At 47.1% G+C, this 21,450-nt stretch overlaps 2 protein-coding genes across 3 annotated transcripts in view; one reads left to right on the top strand and one right to left on the bottom strand.

Moving 5' to 3' along the window:
• The window catches only part of LOC135290388 (uncharacterized), a 67,521-nt gene that overhangs the window by 11,229 nt on the left and 34,842 nt on the right, over positions 1–21,450 (top strand). The gene's annotated exons all lie outside the window — the stretch shown is intronic.
• LOC135290662 (serine/threonine-protein kinase PAK 3-like) lies at positions 5,343–20,980 on the bottom strand. 2 transcript variants are annotated; one of them, XM_064404597.1, is made up of 15 exons: positions 20,749–20,980; positions 19,830–19,867; positions 19,264–19,386; positions 15,433–15,567; positions 14,812–15,156; positions 14,202–14,369; positions 13,726–13,897; positions 12,040–12,103; positions 11,701–11,749; positions 10,815–10,927; positions 10,045–10,162; positions 9,118–9,217; positions 8,469–8,665; positions 7,202–7,339; positions 5,343–5,848 (listed from the first exon to the last, which is right to left on the bottom strand). In XM_064404597.1, exons 1-15 carry the CDS (start codon positions 20,825–20,827, stop codon positions 5,759–5,761), a joined length of 1,929 nt encoding a protein of 642 aa, XP_064260667.1. In that variant the 5' UTR covers positions 20,828–20,980; the 3' UTR covers positions 5,343–5,758. The 2 variants fall into 2 exon arrangements, with proteins under 2 accessions (XP_064260667.1, XP_064260668.1); XM_064404598.1 differs by lacking the exon at positions 10,815–10,927 and having other exon boundaries at positions 10,045–10,164.

The following is a 21,450-nucleotide window of genomic DNA, read 5'->3' as shown; positions in this document are numbered from 1 at the left end:
GTAGTTGAGAAAGCTAATTGTACGATAAAAGAATACCTGAAGAATCAAAGGATGCCTATAGAGACTGATGTAAACAAAGGATTAAACAAAGTGTTGTTTACACTGAATTACTTGTCCCTAACAGAAGAAAGAGAAGGGCCCCCCATTGTTGTACATCATCAAACCATTCAGGGACATCAAAAACAAACCACTCCTGAGTTGCAAGTTCATTATAAAAACATGAGTACAGGTAACTGGGAGGGACCTCCACCAGTACCGTTTATTGGTCGAGGATATTTTTGTGTTTCCACAGGTAAGGAACCTCACTGGGTTCCTAGCAGATAAGTACACCCTGCAGGTCAACCCCAGAAGAACAGAGAAAATATAGAAAAAACAGCGCTACATCCACCCAGTCTTCCACAAACTTTGTGCAGAACTAGGGCCAATCCCATCATCCACAGAAGAAGTGCTGTTGACAGGAGCAAGAGGACAATCATTTGGAGCACGAGCTTGTAATGCTGTGTTTAAAAGATTTTGTAATACCAAGAATGCTGTTTGTGCAAATTACAAGGAACTAGCAGAAATAGTATTAATTTGTGGTAATTTTAAGGAGAGTTTTATAATGCCAAAACAGCTTTACTAATTTTACTTTTGAAGATGCTTGCAGGATGTTTTTGAACCTTAAGCAAAATCAACCTTTTCCAGAAGTATGGACGCCAGAAAGTATTGATCTCAGAAGAGATGCTATTTCTTGGTAGGTCTTGCCAAAGCCTTAACTGTTGTTTTAGCTACAAAGAAAACACAGGCTCTTGGCTTGTGGTGCTTATCTTGTCAGTTGGGAACAAGAATTGCAAAATAATGAAATTGCTTGATTTGTTTATCAGGCTGGTAGGAATGATCAGCATGCCCTCACCAGGGGTGGCGTGAGCTCCTGCCCAACCACAAGTGAACATGTGGGTCACCTGGGCCAGAAAAACAGGGCAGGATTCACTTTGCTTATGGTTAGCTACCCCCTCTAACCCATTTTGTAGCTCTTTGATTGGGGTCCCTTTAAACCAGTGGAAGAATTTGGGCCCTGGACAAATGAGTAAGATATACTTTGATCACCCAGACCAAGCAGCGACTGACTTTTGTACCCTCAATAGTAGATCTGTGCAAACCAATTGGTGCAAATCACTTGGTATTCCGAGAAACCCTTTAGAGGCTCAAGCGTTCAAAATTGCTCAGGGGCTGAATGCTATAGGCATGAAGCCAAAGGTGCTTGACATCTTAGGATCCACGCCAGGAAACTACTGTTTAGTTTTTTAGTTTTTGGGTTTTATGAGAAAGACATTGATTCAGCTAATTTCAGAATCCATAAACCAAGAAATGACAGTACTTGGATTGCCCCTGGGTCCCCTGGGTATGACAACACCACTGCTTACTGTAGCAATTGGACTTGGCCTATTCCATGGTATGGTAAGGCAGCAGAGAAAGCAAAAATGTTGCCTCCAGGAGTGTTCCTCATCTGTGGAGATGGTGCTTGGCTTGCCATACCTGCAAAAGCACAAGGAGGACCACACTGCTTTGGTAAACTGACATTATCTGCCCCTACTATCTATCAAATGCTCAACAGAAGTCACAAATTTAAACACATCAGATGCACTGCAAATGACTTGGGACCTGAGAGTAAAGACAATGTTGAATTGTGGGAGCGGCCATCTGTCATTTCAGCCTCACTTTTTACACCACAAATGCTTCTGCCAAAGTCCTCACTCAGTTAAAACAATTGGCCTGTTGGACAGGAAAACAAATTAACATTACCCCCAAAGTGTCAGATGAGCTCACCATGATGTTGACAGTGTACGACATGCTGTATCACAAAACCGAGCAGCCATTGATTTGTTGTTGTTAGCACAAGGACATGGCTGTGAAGATTTTGAAGGAATGGGCTGTATGAATCTTTCTGATCATTCTGAATCCATTCACAAGAAATTTTCCCAACTGCAAGATCATATGAAGAAACTCACTGTTATTGAAAATTCTTTTGACAAATGGCTTAAGGGATAGGGAATCACTGGCTGGTTGAAAACCTTATTGATAGAAGGAATTTGCTTTTTTGCTATTATTTTTGCTGTACTTGCTGTTCTTTGTAGCATTCTTTCTTGTATGGAAAAGAGTTTAGAATCAATTGTTAAGTGAGCCTGGGTTGTCCAAAAAGAAAAAGGGGGAGGTGTAGGAGAATTCTTGGCAGAACAAGGGCATGCTACACCCCTCCAGGGACTGGACAACCCTGGCCTGCAGATTACAGAGTTACTCTGAAGACCATGTACCATCCTCGAACAAGAACAAGATAGACCATGTACAATCCTGGAATAAGTACAACCAAGAAAATGAGCACGGTGTAAAGACGAAGCCAGATGCCAAACACAATCTGAGAGCTGCTAATTTAGCACACCTTAGCTTAAAACGCTAATAGCATGACAACCAATCAGCAAATAACATGTATGTATGAATGCAGCCACTTAACCAAGGAGCATTAAGCAGCAGTGGCGTGAAACAGTGTATAGAGAAGCATAAACATGCCAAAGTTGCTTAATAAAGTAGGACGACATGTAGCCATATTGGTGTGGTTGTTGTTACTCGGCCAACTCTCCGTGGGACCCTCTTCAGGTTTGTATTATGGGCATTTCTTCCATGCAGGCGTGCATGCAAAATTTTGGGTCTACGATGAAGTCCTTTTATAAGGGACATGGAAGAGACTAGCCTTGGGCAAGCAATATGTCAGCGAGAGACAGCTACGCCATTATTACCGAGAGAAGAACAGCCCTGCAACACAGGTGAGAGCCCTGGCTGGTATGCAGTAGAACCAGAACTTGGGCAGGATCAGTTAGAAGGTACTGAAGAGAGAAGGGTCTAATCCTTTGACACAGTACTGTGTGGGCTTTGGGATCACTACTCCATTCCAAATGGCTTCCCCTTCAGTCAGAAGAGGCTTCCATCTCTTCCAAAAATTGCCTACTGAAAGTCTTCTGCTTCCTTCCAAGTCAGTTCACTTCTCTAGCACAACCCTTGAAGCACAGACAGATGACTCTTTGACTAATTATAGTAGGAGAAAGGGTATTTATTGCAGTGCTGGACACGTATGAAATAGTTTCCAAAGACATGTGCAAGGAGTGGCAGACTCCTGCTCTCTATTGATACAGAAAAGGTTTTACATATTCACACAGTTTCTAAGGACACAAAATACATAATTATTACCTGCCCTCTTCATCTTATAATCAGCTGAGTATCTATTACAGCTGTGCAATTGTACTCCCTTAATTGGGTTGGTGGGATTTTGAAATGAGGGAGTGGTCATATAGGAGGTAGAAAATCGTCTTCCTCATGGTGAACTCTTCACCCATGGCCAGTTGGCAAGACCTTTTGACCTGCTGGTCACAGTCCGTCCAAGCCACTCCTAACTGTTTGATTATTCTTAAGGCAAGGTATTTCTGTGGTCTCTGCTCCTTCACAATTGCTTCATCTATCCCTGTCACTGCTAGCTTAATGTATTTGGTTACTCTTCAAGTAAGATACATGATTTTGGCTAGCTGTATTACTAACTTAGCTTCTGAACTAATTTTAAAATCTTACCTAAAATATGCAGTCTACTATCCACAAAAAATTCCAAGCTGGCCCCTAGACTCATCTAAAATGTAATTATGCTAATTACATTTTTGTAGCTCTCGCACGCTGCGGTCCCTCGGAGCGAAGGGGCGCTGGCTAGCTGCTCCCTGGATGGCCGCAGAGGAGCGCTACAGGACTGGCCACTCCCGGGCTCTCACCGAGACTGCCCAGGGAGCGGTGACAGCTGCGGCGTGGGTGACGCAGGCTGGCGTGGGGTACGAGGTCCTGAGATAAAGGAGCGAAAGAAGGAACACTGGTGTAGCTTCCGAGGAAACTTTACTCCGAGGAGGGTCTAGGGACAAGTGTCGGGCAAGAAGGGTCTGGCTAGCCCTTATAAAGTGAGTGGGCGTGGGGTGTGGAGGCATGAGGGAACCAACAGGTGAAGGCAAAGGAAGGCTTACGTAACACAAAAGGCCCAATGAGAAACACATGGGGGAGGGAGGCAGCCTTGAGGACAGATCAGGAGCTAGACTCGGGATGAGTGACATGGAAGTCTCTCGAAAAAAGGAGGGGGAGTTAGCATGACAGACAGGGGCAGGAGGCAGCACCATGGGGATTGATGTAACCACATAAGGGCTTAAGGGGAGGAACAAGGGACTCCTCACTTTGATGGGCAGGCCAGTGGCGGGAAAAACAGGGGAAAAACAACTTTGGAACAAACCATCATAGGGGGTTTACACGGGGGGAAAAGGAACAAACCATTACTTAAACTAAAAAAGAATAATTAATTTTCATAACAACTTCAACTTATACTTTTTAAAACACGCAACGCCACACATTTTCAGCTAACCCCCCGATTCTCTCTCTCCCAGTAGCTCAGAGCGGCATTGCACAGCGCTTGCTGTGCTCCAGAGAGCACAAAGCAGGCTGGCCTGGTGGCCATGGATATTTCTGTAGAACACTCTGCATTTCACACCTTTACTGTGGCTCAGGGCAGAACTCCAGGCCTGCAGGCGCTTCCTGGCAGAGCTGTGGGAGGCTCTGGCTCCTGTGGATGTGAGCTGCCAAGCTGTCAGTGCCTCCAGTCTGGGCTGTGCCCAGCACGGCTACGCTTCCCCTCGGGAGCAGCCAGCTGCCACCTGGGCTCTGAGAGCGGAGGATTCGCCCGCTGCCAGGAAGAGGCACCCAGGGCCCGGCTGCTGCCTCTTGCAGCTCCCAGGGCCTCCTTCCAGCCTGCCTCTGCCCAGGCTCAGGCTGCTCCGGGCTCTGCCAGGCCTCTGCTGGGGCTGCACCCCGGGCAAGGCCGGGCCCGCTCTCACCTCACACTCGCTGGCAGCTCTGCACCAGAGGAGACCTTTCAGAGCCTCCTCTCTGATCCTTCTGCTTTCTCACTTGAGCAAGGCTCTCCTCCAGCCAGAGATTGCACTTGGGGATATAAATCCAAGTGGCAGGAACTCAAATGTTCTTGAGTCACAACTGAAAGCCTATAACCACACAGGATATTGAGGCTGCCCCATTCTTCCTTTGGATTTTCCTGCAAATGTCATTTTCTGCCTCAAAAAGATGTACCACAGCTGAACAAAAACAGACCAGTGGGCCATATTCCAAAGGCAGAGTGGTCTGGATAGGATGAATGAAGAAGAGCCTTCCTTACTGTCACGCCGTGCCAAAGACACTGTAAGGGTGACTTTCCACCTCAAATAAACAACAAACAAATCAAAAAGAAATATTGAGCTTATTCACAGAGTGAAAAAGAAAGGAAATTTCAAGGCAAGTTGTGGTTTCAGAAACTTTATTAATCTCCAATCCTACTCTCAACCCCTATTAGACAATCTTACCCTAATCCTAGTCCTAACTCTAACCCTAGTCCTAACCCTAACCCTAGTCGTAACTCTAACCCTAGTCCTAACCCTAACCCTAGTCCTAACCCTAACCCTAGTCCTACCCTAACCCTAACCCTAACCCTAACCCTAACCCTAAACCTAACCCTCACCCTAACCCTCACCCTCACGCTAACCCTAACCCTAACCCTAACTCTAACCCTAGTCCTAACCCTAACCCTAACCCTAACCCTAACCCTAGTCCTAACCCTAACCCCAACCCTAACTCTATCCCTAGTCTTAACCCTAACCCTAATCCTAACCTACAATCCTACTCTAAACTGGTTGAGGAGTAAATGGTCCTGATGTGATTATAACTTTCTTGTCTCCTTCCTCTTCTTCACTGAAACAATCAGTGGCACGAGGCTGGACGCAGGCTCAGCAGATGTTACAAATGGATGCTGCCCAAAGGAAAAAAGAAAATCAACAAAAATCAATGAACCATGACTTTCCAAGCTCAGTGCTTCACAGGATTCCCCTGGCTCCTAGAAAGATCCAGAAAGATGGACCATCTGAGCCTCCATCTTTATGTGCAGGACCTTGCCATCACAGGCAAACCTGGCCCAGAATCCCACTCATCCATTTATTCTGGTTGCTTCATCTTGCTGTGATTTTTGCCCTGCCAGTGCTCTAGAAATGGTACTTTCTGTCCCTGGGGTTTCCTCCTTTCAGGAAACTCCACTGACTCACATAGGTCTCTACCTCTGAAAGACAGGCACTGTGCTGATTTCCACAGGGACACAGAGCAGTGTCTACCTTTCCATGCCCTGCCCCTCCTGTGCTGGATGGCACCTTCCTTCCCAGCAGGGACAGCCCAGTGGCACTGAGTGCTGCACTTCCCTCTCTGCCACACAACCTGGCAGTAACCCTGGGCCAGTTCCTGTCTGCTTGAGCGTGCCAGGCAGCAGATGGGGCTGGGACAAGTCCCTCTCAGCTCTCCCTGTTTGCGTGCCAGAAACCTGTAAGGGTGGGGTGGGGGCACAAACCAGGGCCCCTCAGAGGCTCACAGTGAGCCCCCACAGCCCCTCCTGCCCACAGCCAAATCTCCGACCACTCGGCCAGGCCTGGCTTCCTTGGGTTCCTGCACCACCTTTGCATGTCTCTGTACCCTGCATTGCTCTACTTCAATTATTTTGCCATTAGATAAAAGGGAGCACACCACCAAATTACAAAACAGGGCAACAGAAACAGTGGACAGAGCATCTCTCTTCTGAGGACAGGCTGAGAGACCTGGAGTTATTCAGCCTGGAGAAGAACAGGCCCCAGGGAGACTTCATTGCTATGTTCCAGTATTTCAAAGGGGATTCTCAGGAAGTAGAGGACACCTTTTTTAACAGTTGCAATAGGACATGAGATAATATTTACAATATATAATGGGGGTTGAGTCATATTAGGTCTAAGGAAGATCTTGTTTACTTGGAGCATGATGCAACCCTGGCACAGGTTGCCCTTAGAGCTGGCAGGTGCCCCATCCCTGGGCAGGGATGGGACAAACATTCCAGGGTAGGTGGGAAGGGGCTCTGAGCAATCTGATCTCTTTAAAGATGTCCCTGCTCATTGCAGGACACTTGCCCCAGATGACCTTTCCAGGGCCCTGCCAGCCCAGCTCAGTCTAGGATTCTTCACCGTTTTCATTTGAAGAGCACCAAGAGTGGAGGTGAGGAGGAAGGGGGCTCATCTGATGCCTTGGACTTGCGTGGAGGAGGAGCCCATCCCTCGCACCCTGTTTCACCTGCAGCCCCTTTGCATTTTACCTGCAGGAGATCCTTGGCAGACCAGCGCCGTGCCTCATCTGTCTGCAGGCAGCAGCTCAGAAAGTCACGCAGGCAAGGAGAAAACAGGTTGGGCTGCTGCAGCTTTGGTATCCCTCGTATGGCTATCAGGAGTTGAGGCTGGGGAAAAAGGAAACAGGAGGCTCCACCTGCTTCTTTCCTGCTGTAACCGCTCTCCCTGAGCCCATTGTTTAAGATCCACTTTGCAGTGGCAGTTTCTGCCTTGGCAGAGACCCAGCCCAGGCACCTGGCTGCAAGCTCACCAACTTGTTACATCCAAGGGTTTGGCAGACAATTCCAACTGCAGTCAGAGCAAAACACATCCTAAACTTCTCCAGGCCACCGACACACATGACTGAACATTGTACAGATTATTTGAAAGCCTGAAAGTTTTGGAGACCTATAGGATTTGCTAAAGGTGCTACAGTATGGAGGAAAATAGATGTGCTTTTGTTAATGAAGGGCAAAGCAAGCAGAACTGCTTGGGCATTGCTTTGGTGTTTTTCTCCTTTTTCTTTTTCTTTTTCTTTTTCTTTTTCTTTTTCTTTTTCTTTTTCTTTTTCTTTTCCTTTTCCTTTTCCTTTTCCTTTTCCTTTTCCTTTTCCTTTTTCTTTTTCTTTTTCTTTTTCTTTTTCTTTTTCTTTTTCTTTTTCTTTTTCTTTTTCTTTTTCTTTTTCTTTTTCTTTTTCTTTTTCTTTTTTCTTTTTCTTTTTTTCTTTCTTTTTTTCCCTTTTGCTTTTCTTTTCCTTTTTTCTTTTTTTTTTTCTTTTCATTTTCTCTTTCTTTTCATCTTCCTTTCCCTTTTTCTCCTACTTTTCCTTTTTTCTTTTCCATTTTCTCTTCCTTTTCCTCATCCTTTTCAATTTCCTTTTCCTTTTTCTATAAAATTGAACCTAGGATGATTTAATCTCCATTTTGAAGTGTATGTATCACACATCCAACTATTGCACTGAAAAATTTCTTTCCTTCACAGACAGAGTTCCAACATTGTTTGAAACACAAATGAGAAATGTCAGGCATGCCTGGAGGCCAAAATGACAGGTTTCTGAACTGTTTAGGTGTCTGAACTGCTTAGGTTTCTGAACTGCCACTTCCCTTCTGATGCAACCAACTCTACAGCAGGGACATTTTTAGGAGGGGACCTTGGTGGAAGTGGTGCCAGCAGATGGCAATGGGATTTTGTCCAATGGCACACAGAACAGGGGACAGGTGAGAAAGACAGCGGGATCAGTGAGTATTTGCTCCTTACCGTGCCAGGAGTTTCATTCCAGTAAGGAACTTCTCGTTCCACCATTTCAATGCCCACGATTCCAAAAGACCATATGTCCACTTTGGGGCCATATGGTTGACCTGTCACCACTTCAGGCGCCATCCACCCAGAAGTGCCGGCCATGGAGCTCCGTCTACTCTGCTCAGGGGGGAGCTGAGCAAAGAGGCCAAAGTCAGCTGTGGAGGAAACAACAAACCATCAAAGCCAGCTCCAGTTAGGAAAGCAAGCAAAAGAATTCCCCACTCTCAGTCTAAGAATGCACTGTGTCATCTGCTGGAAATCTGTCCCTCTTCTATTTCCTCAGGGCTTTAGCCAAGAAAATAAGGAATTGGCCACTTCAAAAAAAAACCCCATCTTTTTTTATACTACCTCCAGCACTGGCCTTTATTCCCCTGGAGCTTTAGACTGTAGTTCACTCCCTCAAGAAGGGACACACAAAAATTAACAATTAAAAAATTGATTGCTTGTGGTTCCTTGTCATACCTCCGTGCACATTGCAGCTGTGCTGTCAGCTCCCAGCAGGGTCCCTGCACTGCCACCAGCACCATTTCTGGGGAGCTGGCAGTCACTCAAAGCAGCCCCACACCCACATCCCTGGAATGCTGCACCTGACCAAGAATACACTGACCCAGCTTGACAGAGCCATCGGTTCTGAGAAGGATGTTGTGGCTCTTCACATCTTGGTGGATCACATGGTTTGAGTGAAGAAAATCCAGTCCTTGCAGGCACTGAGAGAGAAAACAGAAACAGGAGGGAAAAAATTAGCACAGTGATTTTGTCACTCAAGAAAGGAAACAGCTCTAAAAGATTCCCTTTCCCCGGGGGAATGGGGAGTAATGGCAGAACACAGTGCCACTGAGAGGAAGAGCTTGTTGCTGCAACACTTGCAGTGCAGGACCTTTCTGAGGAAAGGCATGTCAGCTTTTGAAAGAGCAACAGCACCTGCTGTTGTAGACTGTCCCCTGCACATCAGCCAGGATGACTGCTGCTGCAGGGGATGTGCTCTCTCCAAACAAGGGTTTGCCAAGAAATAAAAAGTCCCTGTGGTGTGAAGCGGATCACTTTTGTGTGGGAGGCTGCATGACAAATGTTTTATTCCTGGCCTCAGCACAGGCTTGGAAGAATCATATCAGTCACCTTCCTGCAGCAAACACTAATTTGTGTGACTACTACTCTTTTCAGCTGAGGACTGTGAGAAATGAGTCTCTTTTTCTTTGCTGTTAATTTCATAACCTGCCCCCAGCACCTTTGCTTTTAGAGGCAAGGAATGCAGCACAGACAGGCTTGAGGTAAAGGTTTAGAGAGGCAAGGTGGAGAACAGCAAATACAAATACAAGAGACAGAGCGAGAACACAACAGAAGGAGATAAGAGTACAGGAACACAGTACAGTGAGTGCAGGGGCACTGGCAGGCATTTCACTTGAGATGCTTTTGCTTGCCCATAGCATAGCAGCAAGATAGAAACAAATCATTATGCATTAAATCACTTCAGTTCCAAGCCCCTGTTTTCCAGACAATCCTGCCCAAGCTCTCAAGCACATGTGGGATCCCTGACCTCCCGACTGACGGCTGCAATCTCTCTTTCAGACATGTGAGTCTCATTGATGACATCGCTCAGGGTGCCTCCGTCCATGTACTCCATAACCAGCCAGAGTTGTTCATCCACAAGGTAGCTGAAAGAAGAAAACAAGGGCGTGGAGATAAACATGCGTGGCTACGTTGCTGTTTGGAAACAACAATGGTTGTTTCCGGGTGCCTTTGTGATGAGGCCAGAATCAAAGGAATAGACATTCCCTCTTGGCTCTGCATTGTTTGCAATCTGTTCAGTCTCAAGGAGAAAGGCACAGCTGTGAAAAAGGAGATGTTTTAGATGGCCTGCAAGTGAAAAGTGCAGTTTGGTAAAAGCCCTGCCACACATGCTATTTCCTGAAATAAACACCTAGTCTTCCTGGCATGCACAGCAATGGAAAAGGGACAACAATCCAAGGGAAATCCTCTATAAGGTGGTTTATCAGAACTTAAAAGGTGCTGAGAGAAATTTGAAAAAATTAAGCTTCAAAAGAATGTGGAGGCAGGGAACATACAGGGTATTGAATTGGTAAGATAGCGCTGATCCAAGTTTTGAAAAATTTTGAAATTGTGTTTGCCAGGGTAGATTAATGGAGACAAAACACTCTCTTCCCATCCACTGGAGATAAGTAGAGCAATAATAATTAACCAAAAATTACCAGCTCTATTTTCTGCCAGTGACCAAAGTGGGTTTTTAACTTTGGATACTTGCAGCATGTAAACAAACATTGCAGGAATAAAACAACAACCACTCACCTCTTTAAATAATTCACAATGTTTGGGTGCTTATTAATTTTCATGACCATGAGTTCATTAAAGTTTACTTCCTTTCTGATCAGTTCTTGAAGATTTATTTTCTTTATGACCACCTAAAATGATGTTGAAAATCAGTAACAGTAAAAGCTGGTGTCATGAGAACAACTTCTCACATAGAGTAAGTGATTTTGCAATGACACAGCTGAGCTGTGCCAAACTGCCTTGTGATTAGGCACTGCAGTGATTAGGAACTGACATTCCAACAGCCCATTTCTCTGTTCCCTTGGGGGGCAGTTACAGGACATGTGGGGCCATTGACATTTTTCCTTGACCATTTGGTAACAGGGGTGTGTCAACCATCAGCCACAAACCTCTGACCACACTCTCTGCTACTTTGGATGGGATTCAGAAGAAGTAATCCAGGCCTTAATACTCTGTGGATACATCTTGAGGCATGGGCAGGGCTTAGGGCTTTTAGGGACGCCTTGCAGATCCTTCCCTATGTGCAGTTCCCAAGTGCAGCACTGCAGGTGGCTAAGGAACTACCAGGAACTTTCAGATGTATTTGCTGGCAGCCAGAAATGAGAATTCAGGACTCTGAAGCTGTAGCCCCAAAGGGCAGTGAGGTGCTCTAAGGCACCACCTTTGTTTTAGCCATGGAGAGCGAGTGGGCGCGTCCTTCTCTGAAAGGAACCGCTGCCCTCCGTGCCTTCCTTCTGGCAGCTGACAAGGACAAAGCCCCAAATGTATTTTGCAGGCTGGCACCAGTCTGTGCTTCTTGTGCCTTTTCAGCACAGCTCTACCCAAAGCTCCAGCCCCAGCTGCTCACACCAGAGGGGAAAGCCCCTCAAGAGGAGCAGAGTCTGCAGGGGCTGTTGACATTTACCTCTCCTCCTGTGGCATTGTCGAGTGCTCTGCAAACATCTCCAAAAGTCCTAGAAACAAAACAGCAGCAAAGAAAGGAGAAGTCATTTAGATCTTGCAGTGAAAGCCAACCCACACAGGAGATCTCAGCTGTAAATGCCTAAGACCTGCAGGATGCTGGAAACAAGGAGATGTCTTTGACAATGCCTTCTGACCACATTTACAAATTCTGATCAGCACTGACAATCTAAGCCCAGTGTCTGATCACATTGGTAGCTTGTCTGAATTCACACATGATAGCTATTCCACCAGCAAAAAACGTGGTGCATAGTTTTGTAAAATTAACATTTCTTGGACTCACCCACTGCCAATATATTCCAGAGTAGTGTATTTCATAATGGGATTTTCCATCTTCACCATTCTCCCTGAGGGAAACAAAATGCAAGATGCTCACTTGAAAGAAGAGATCCTACCTTCTAGGGGATACAAAAGGCAGTCCCACTGCTTGGGGCTTTGAGCCCTCCCTTTGTGGACAGATGGCTAACAAGAACAGGAACAGGAACAACAACAAGAAAACAGATGTTCTGCAGCACAGGTGGCTGGCACAGAGACTGATTTTCTAGTGTCCTTTGAAGAGAGAGACCTCTTGACAGCGGACACACAGGGAAGCACAGGGAGATAGATTCAGAGGAGACAGAGACCAGAAGAGAACAGATACCAAGGCAAGTAAGTTTGTCATCTAGAAACATTAAGGAGACCTTGAACTAATAGTGCCTTTGTTTTCTTTGGAAAAACACTGTGAGATTCAACAAAATGTTTTCTACTTGCTAAGATTAAATGTACCTTGACATCTAAAATCAATTCCTCTGAACAGATGCCAATTTCAGAACAGAAGGAATATTGCCAAGTGTTCCTATCTTTTCCACCTTGCAGCAGTTTACCAGAAGAATGCCTCTGTGTTTGTAAACCAGAGCAGCTCATACTATTACCAATCCCAATGGGGCTTTCATCATCAGGACCCTCAGCCTTTATGAGCAGGCTGAGCTCAAAGATGTCTTTGCCTGTGCCCCCGTGAAGAACCACACTGCTTCTCTTCACCCTGACAGCGCAGATCAGTCACTCCCACTGCACTCGCCCTCTCGGCACTGCACACATCCCCATATTCCCAACTCGGCATGGCGGGCATGGGCAGAGAGGACAGCAGTGCTCCTGAGGCACCAGCATGACACAGACAGCTGCCAGAGGAGATGCTGGCCCTCTCCTGAGGCCAGGCCGTGCGATGCAGAAGCCGGCCCAGACGAGGAGCTGCTGCCTCAGGCAGCTCCGTGCTGCAGTGCTGGGCAGCAGCAGGACTCTCCCAGCTAAGGAAGGCTCCAGCCTCTGCAGTCCCACCAGCCCCCAGGGACAGGACAGCTACCACAACAAGGCTGGCAAAACCCAAGCAGGAGCACTGACAAGCAGTGGGAAGAAGCCACAGGCAGCCTGAGCCCCGTACAAGCTGTTGCCCCCATTCAGGACACAACAGGATGGGCTTTGAGATCAGACACAGCGAGGTGCAGATCAATGCTCTTCTTGTCCCAACAGGTGATGGTAGACACAGAATCCACTGGGCTCTGATCTCAGCCCCACCAGGTCTTATCTGAGAGCACAGCACTGGCAGCTGTTATGGGCAAGAAGCAGATTAAATGCCTTCTGCTGCAGAATCACAAAGGGCTTGATGTGTTCTCCTAGAGACTGTCTGAGCAGGGCTTCTGCCAATGGGTAGGATTCAAGCAGTCACAGCCTTCTGCTGATCCAAGAACAATCCCTGCTTCTGTCTTCGGCAGAGAGGGAAGCTCAGGGAAAGCCAAGCCAGTCTAAGCTGCCCTCAGAGGCAGCAGGAACAGCCAGGTGCTCTCTCGCTGCCTCGGAGCACTGCTGGCACTTCTAAATGTGGGCAGTCCTAAATGTCCTTGTGACACCAAACTGAGGAGGACCCTTTGGTGCAGCTATGCTGACACATGCACACAATACACTGTCGCTCAGACAAGAAAGACACCAGACGTACTCCATTGCTCCAGGGAGTCATCCTTGATCTCCTGTTGCTGAGCAGCACCTGGGTCAGCACGGGAGATGAACAAACTGCCCCGGCTCCACTTCTCAGGTTGGGGAGCAAAGGCTTCTTGGGGCAGCACTGCTGCTGCTGCTGCAGCATCTTCAGTGACAAAGCCAGTGTGGATCTGAGACAAGAAATGAGTTTGTGTCAGGAAAGCGGCTGGCAGAGATTTCCCTGAGATCCCATTTCAAATGCAAGCCCTTAGGAAAGTGCTGTCAGCCACATGCAGAGCTCTTCAACTGGATTGGTTTGGATGTCCACTTGTGCAACCAAATGGTCAAAACCAAAGGCTGGTTTAACTCAAGTTCATAGCCAGTTTCATGTTCTGAAGCATGACTGCAGCAATGACCACTCCACTTCCTCCCAAGGACTCCTTTCCCCCTTTTAGGCCTGCAGATGCATTGCAGCTCCTCGTTCTAATGTTCTACCTCCTGCTGTGGAATTCTTTTTTCCTGCACCATCCTTGGGATGTGCTTATCCTGCAGCATCTCTGGTTGGTTTGGTTCCTGGGTCTCACTCCAGCCTCGGGGCTCTTGGTCTCCTGTCATTCGCTGGAACTCTTCAAAGGCTGCCGGGTAGGATGGCGACACTTCCACCTCAAGTCAAACAGAACAAAGCAGTCAGAGACTACAGCTTGTCCCTGTCAGCCAGGAGTCATCAACTCTGAGGAAAGGGAAAGAACAGGACAGGAGCAGATTCACAAGGATTACAGACAGCTTGTTGCTCCTCTGATTCAAAATCTGAGTGACCATGTTCACCAGCAAAAACACCTCAAGAAACAAGGTGACCTGGAAGAAGTAACCAGGACTTCTTTTGGATGACTTCTGATCAAGATGTCAAAGGACTAATCCCACTGTCCAAGTCAACATCTGAGATTCATCAGACCAGGAAGTGTCCTTCAGAGCAGCTGTGACAGAGGCCTCAGCAGAGTGGCACTCAGAGGCATCACCCCACCCCTCCCCTGCTGGACAGAGGAAAGGCAAGAATGGCAGAAACCACCAGTTTGGTGACTGCACAGGCTATTGCTATTTCACTCACTTGCTTTTCTAAAGCGTTTTGCTCCTGAAGGAGGAGTTTAATTTTCTTTCTGATGATTTTAATTCTTTCTTCTGTCCTCTTCTCCCTTGCCTTGATCCTAGCCTCAGTTTCCTGCAGCTCTACCTGCAGCTGTTTCTCAATGTTCTGTAAACAACAAAAGAGAGGATGTTTCATGAGTGGAGTGGCTGCCACTCTTTCACTCACTTGGTTTTGTTGATCGCCCCTCTGTTGATGGAGGTTCTTCTTCTCTTGAATTCTTCTCATGTCTTCTTCGTTTCTCCTCTTCACTGCCATGATGGGACTCTGAGCTTCGGGCAGCTCTGCTTGCTGTTCTGTCTTGATGTCCTGTACACACAAATGCAGAGCAAGTGACTGGGAGCTGCCATCAGGCTCAGCTTTTCCCTCTTGCAGCCTCAAAATCACATCTATTCAGCCACTTCTTTCTGCTTCCTACCCACATCTGCTTCCACTGCAAACCTTCTGTCCCAGTGCTGATCTCTGCAGATTCCAAGGCTCTGTGCTTTCAGTGCTTGTGGGACTCCTGGCCTCCTCAGGCCCAAGAGCTCTGTTTTATGCCCCTCTTCCTGCCCTTCCCTCTGTCACCTGGCCAGTCAGGCTTACCTGGCCATTCTGCTGTGGCTCTTCCACCTGCTGCCTGAGCTGCTCTTCCTGCTCTCGGGCTGGGAACAGCTCTCCCTGAGCCTGGCATGGCATCTGTGATAAATCAATCTGCTCCTGCTCTTTCTCTAGAAAGGCCTGCACAGAAAGCAAGAGAAGATGGGTTTCAACTTGCCATACAACATTTGTGAGCCAAGACTCAAAGGCTGATGAGCTCACACATTCCCAAAGCTCTGTGCTGCTGCTCTCTTGGGTCATTCTCTGCCCGAGGGGAGGCACAGATTCCAAAGTGACCCTGGCACTACAATCAGGGGCCATCTGGCACTGAAGCTCCAACAGCCTGTCAGGCAGCTGACAGGGAAGGTGTGGCATTTCTCAAGGCTCTGGTGAGGGCCTCCCTCTGCTTCTGCCATGTCCTCTTTGTCTTTCAGTAGTGACTGACACCCAGCCCTGTCCCACAGCTGCATCCTGGCTCTGCAGGTGGCTTCCTGGCTGAGCTCACCCCTTGTGAGAGACACTTCTGGAGTTCACATTCTCTTGAGGCCTGCACCACCATCCCTGCCTTTCTGACATCTACACTCTTGTTAGAAATCCTGTCATTCAGGAGATAAGGATGCCTGCAAAGATCCTCTGATGGAGGTCACAGAGCCTCTATGGCCACCTCAGTATATGAAAGGGGACCAAGGTGTTTCTTCTCCCTCTTTTGTCAACTGAGAATTGTGACCAGCAGTAACAGAGACTCTCAAAAGGCCCCATTAATGAATGCACTTACACACCCCTGGGGATGCCAGTGAAGGAAACCGTGTGTCATGTAATGCATGTATGAGCAGAGTCATCAAACACGACCTAGAGCATGGGATAGTTCCACCCCCTTAGGACATGCAAAAATTTAAAGATAAAAAGGAGGCTTCAGTGTAGAAAAGGCTGGAGGAGGAAAATATGAGGGGAAAAAACTACCATCTCTGGAGGGGGAAACATCTCTGCCTGCTCAGGATCAGTCAATGGAACTTGCCTCTACTCCTCTCCTGAAGGGATGCCTTTAGGTGAACTTTGCACCTCCAACTACTTTGGAGAAGAGCCAGAAAGATTCAGATAGATAGACTGATAAATAGACAGATCTCACTTTTATAATCTCTCTCTCTTACTATACTTTCTGTTGCTACACACATCAACACTTGGTAGCCATTGCCCTGATCTGCAGCAATCCTGAACTTGCTGTCCTGTTGCTTCAAAAAAACACACTCTTGTGGAATCTGGAGCATGCAAGTCCTTATGGAATGCAATCAGACCCAGAGCATTGCACTGGGAACTGCACTCTTTGTGCATCTGTGCTCAGGCAAGTTCTTCCCTTGGACTCCACCACAGGGACGGTGCTAAAGTGGCTGTAATGAGAAATGCAGCCCAGCCTCTCCCAGCTCCTCTGATCTCTACCGATCAGCTGGAATTCAAGGGCATTGATTTCCTGCTAAATTCATAAACACAACACACACTGATTCCTGGGCTTCCAAAAGACACAGGAGCTGTTAACCTGAAAGTGATGTACAAGCCCTACTGGCTGGCCTGGCAGCAGAACAGCTCCTTCTGCACCAATACCTCTGAGCCAAACTATGTGTTCTTGTGCAAAGATACTGCATTTTCCAGAAGTGTCTCCTTGCAAACTAAAATACTAACAGAATCTCTGCCAGTGCTGGAAGAAAGCTGGAAAGGTTGAAAAAATGTTCCTTTGCTGCCTGGAGAAAGAGAAATTACACAGGGCTCCTCCTTCTAGCAAACAAACAAACCAACAAAGGATGAAAGTGTCACCCACTCCAGTGTCCAAAGCACTTGGATGCAGTGAGGGCGTGTTTGACAGGGAAACAGCCCTTGTGCTGAGCACTGTCATGTAGGGATGGATGGAAGTCTGCCTGAAGGTCCCTCACCAGCCTCCCATTGTCCAGACTAAAGCTCCCTCAGGACCTCCTCCCTGGCCTTGTGCTCCACACCCTTGGCCAGCTCCCGTGTCCTTCTGGGCACACGCTCCAGCCCCTCAAGGACTTTCTGCTTCACAGGGGCCCACAACTGCACACAGCACTCACTGCAGCTGTGGCCGCAGCGCTGCCCAGCACAGGCCGACGCTCGCTGCCCTGCTCCTGCTGCCCCTCTGCTGCTGACACAGGCCACCCTGCCCTTGGCCTTCTTGGCCGCCTGCCCACAGGCTGGCTCTTGCTCAGCTGCTCTGGACCGGCAGCAGCCCTGGCTCCTTTTGACCCACGCAGCTCCCCAGCCACCGAATTGCCCATTTGACTTCAGATACAGCATCCTCCATTTCTAGGTATACATCCTGGTTTTTGCATTACAAGACAGCACTCAAGGACTTGCAGCTTTGCTACCACTCCAGACTCCAATGCAGTTTTCAAATGCAGTTTTCAAAGCAGACTACACAATAGAAAGTATCAACATACACATGCAGGCTCTGTTTTTTGCTTGCGATGAATGGTTCAGAACTTTGCAGTTTTTTTCTTTTGCCACACAAGACAAGAATGGCCCCCTACATCTGCATGGACAGCACAGTCATCTCCTTGCAGCTTATCAAAAACCAAAAATCAGGCAAACTAAGAGCACCTGTCTGCTCTGCTGCTGACTGCTCTGCCTGAAGAGGTAAAAGAGCAACATAACAACAAAGGCACCAAAATCCCTGACTTCAAGCAGCAACTCTACATCCCCAGTGTGTCTCTGAAATACTCCTGTCATGAGTATTTTGGTAATTAGTGCTCATTGAGACTGTATGTGTATATTGATAATTTGTACATTATGAGTATTCTGTGAGATGTGGGATGAGTATTATATAGGATATAGTATGATTTCTAATAAAACAAATCATGAAGAGCACACTAGCCAGAGACAAGAAATTGCTACAGGGAGTGACAAAACCACAGCTGGCAGCAGAGAAAAGGAATCTGAATTAACACACAAAAAAGACTAGCCTGAGATAGGAGATGGGTGTTCTCTCTGGAATGAACCAGGAGCCACCCCGCGATGATGGCCCATGAAGATGTCTGACCTAGATAATCTGAGCCATCAGAAACTTACATCTGAAAGACATATTCCAGGAACTCTGCAGCGAAAATTCATCCATTCTGGGGACAAGCTTTGTTGGACTTTTGCACAGAGAAAAGAAACTACATGAATATGGGAGAGTCCTGAATGGAAGATAAGAGACTCTGCCTCAGGCTAGAGAAACTGTATTTAAGCAGGCTCTACCAGGCTCTCTTTGTGAACACTGGGGATTCGCTGCTAGCGAGCTCAGAGATCCCGGGGTCACTGCTGTTCCTTGACTGTTGGCAGGACTGTAAATCGATCTTGAATAAATTCTATTTTTATTTTTATTTTTATTAAATTGGCTGGATCAATTTTTTACCTATAACACTCGCAATTAAGCACACCCAAGAAGTCTGTGGGTACAAAGCACCACAAAGAACTTGTGTGGTGACATCAACATTTTTTGTGACTGCAGCTTCTTGGCCATTCTGTGGAGGGGGACAGGTCTCTCCATGCCACAGTGTCCCCTGAGTATACAATGAGGCTTTGAGCACAGTGTCTTTGACATGCTCCCTCCTCTGGGAACAGAGAGCCTTCATGCTTCAGGCTGGCCCCTATCAGAATGCCCGAAAGCTGGGACCTAAACATTACAGATCAAAGCCCATTTTCCAGCTGTCACAGGCTGGGGGCAATTTCTAGATCCTGGCAGGACTCCAGCACTCAGCATTCTCAGTCAGCAACAGCAAGTGCTGGCTGGCCTGAAACTTGCAGCTCTGCCTTGCACTAAAGATAGCACAACCCACAACTGGAACTTACAGGCTTGGAATATTCAGGCTCTGGTGTGACCACTGATGGAGGCTTGTGGTCATTTTGTTCCTCTTTGGCTTCTTCTCCAAAAGCAGAGGAAGCCAGGGCAGAGACTGCTGTTGCTTCTGTGGTCTGTGGACAGACAGCAGTGAGAGGGACAGAAAGTAATTATCATTTATAATCTTATTTCTATTCAGCTCTGTTTCTACAACCAGCTCTACTAAGGACAAGTCAGAAACTTTGATAGCAATGGGATTCTAAGTCACTGCAACTAAATTAAAATGGGCCAGCTCAACAGAACTACACATTTTTCTGAATTAGATATTCCACCCTGGCTACTATCAAGAAGCAGCATTCTCTCTGAAAATCTGGGATTTTACTTCTTTTAAAGACCTGAAATGGAAAATTAGGAAATAGCCAGCGATGCCTTTGTTATTGCTGCTGCAGACATGGAAATGGATTTTCTTTCAGCCTACCCAACTGGCCCTCTATACTCTACTGCCACAAGGCCAAGCTCACAGTTTGTTCCATGATTCTTAAACATGAGAAACACCAAATGTTCCTTTCTGACTCACCTCATGATCAGCATCTCTGAATACATGCCTCAGGTGACCTGTAGCGGGCAAGGAAAATTAACAATACGCTGTGAGAAAACTGCCTGGGCTGGTGAATCCCACAGAAGAGAACAAGCCAGCCCAAACAGAAAGTATTTTTCTTTCTCAACATCCCTCCAGGAGACACAGTTCTTTCACACAGCCAGCAAGAGAACAGGACAATAATCTTGTTTGTGCCTACACTTTGGACTCTTTAGCCACTAAATGACTAGAAACTAGATCAAGAAAATGCAAATCATTCTTTAACACTCAATGCTTCTGTTCTGTCCAACAGATAAAGCAGCTTTTGTTGTCTTGTCTTTCAGGTAGTTTTTTTAAAAAGAAGTTGCATGCACTAATTTCCATTAAGTTGTTGAAAACAGTCGCTCAGAAAAGCTCCCCCAAAATCCCCCTGAGCTCTGTCAGTTCTATTGTGAAACAGCACAGCAGCACCTCCAGGGTTCAGGAGCAGACATTCACTGCTTTGGAGTTTGCACTTCACTGCAAAGGGAATCACTATTTTAGCACTCAGTCAAGGGTCAAGAAAGACAGTCAAAATTTGGAATTAAAGAAGCTTTCCCTTAATTCTGGGGAAAACCACAAAGTCTTTAGAAGGCCTTCTGAGAAGGCCTCCCAGTCTGTATTTTGGAAGTTATCCTGCTTGATCCAGCAAACTGAGGAAATGACAGACCCTGCTGCCTCAGACAAGCCCATGGAGGGAACAGAATCCCTGCAGGTTCCCTTGCAAATGCTGCCCCTGTGGCTAAAGAAACCCTCCTTATACCTGAATGTGTCGACAGGAACCAGTGGCTCTTTCTAAATCAACTCAATCACCAAGAAAGAGCAGGAAGACATAAAAAAGCCATTGGTTAGGTTACACCCAGGGAAAACCTCTACTTACATGCCAGGTTACTCAGGTAATAGCTGAAATAAATGCTGCCGAAAACAGTGCAAACTGCAGCAGAAAGCTGCTGAATCATTGTAGCACCGCCATGCAAGTTTGCAGGCTGTGCTCCAACACTAGAACAAACAAGGCTCCTGTCAGTGTGCGGCTGCCCACTGACAAATGCCTCAACGCGCAGGGTGCTCCTGCTCTGAGCAAGCCCTAGGGCTGCTCTGACACTGAGGCCTTCCGTGCACCAAGGCAACCTTCTCATGTCACCACTATGATGTGGCAACCATGCCCTGACATCACAAAGCAAACGCTCCATGTTGGTCTGTGACTTTATGCAAAGCAATAACCAACCTTCACCACAGCAAACACAAAATAGCGTGGGAAGTTCTCCTTGGTCACAAAGCAGCACAAATTCCTCTCCTGGGCCAAACCCTGTTGTTCAAGGGATCCAAGAGCAACTCCAAGAGTGCCCCAAGCACCTACAGCCTGTAGCCCAAGTGAGCACTCAGATGGGACCCAAGCAAGGAAACCAGACCAAGAAAATGGCCCAAAGCATTGCACAGAACCAGGAGAGAAGCCAGTGTCGGCATTACAGCTGAAGTAATTCCTAACAAATCACTCCATATATTTGCATGTTTATTGGATGTTCCCAGTGCTGCTCTGTATGTACATCTCTTCCTCCGCTCTGCCTTTAATCCCCTTTGGAAG

This window comes from Passer domesticus, chromosome Z, assembly GCF_036417665.1.
Source record: "Passer domesticus isolate bPasDom1 chromosome Z, bPasDom1.hap1, whole genome shotgun sequence".
Classification (NCBI taxonomy): Eukaryota; Metazoa; Chordata; class Aves; order Passeriformes; family Passeridae; genus Passer; species Passer domesticus.
The sequence above is the reverse complement of the archived record's forward strand: the minus strand, read 5'-3'. Positions and strand labels throughout refer to the sequence as shown.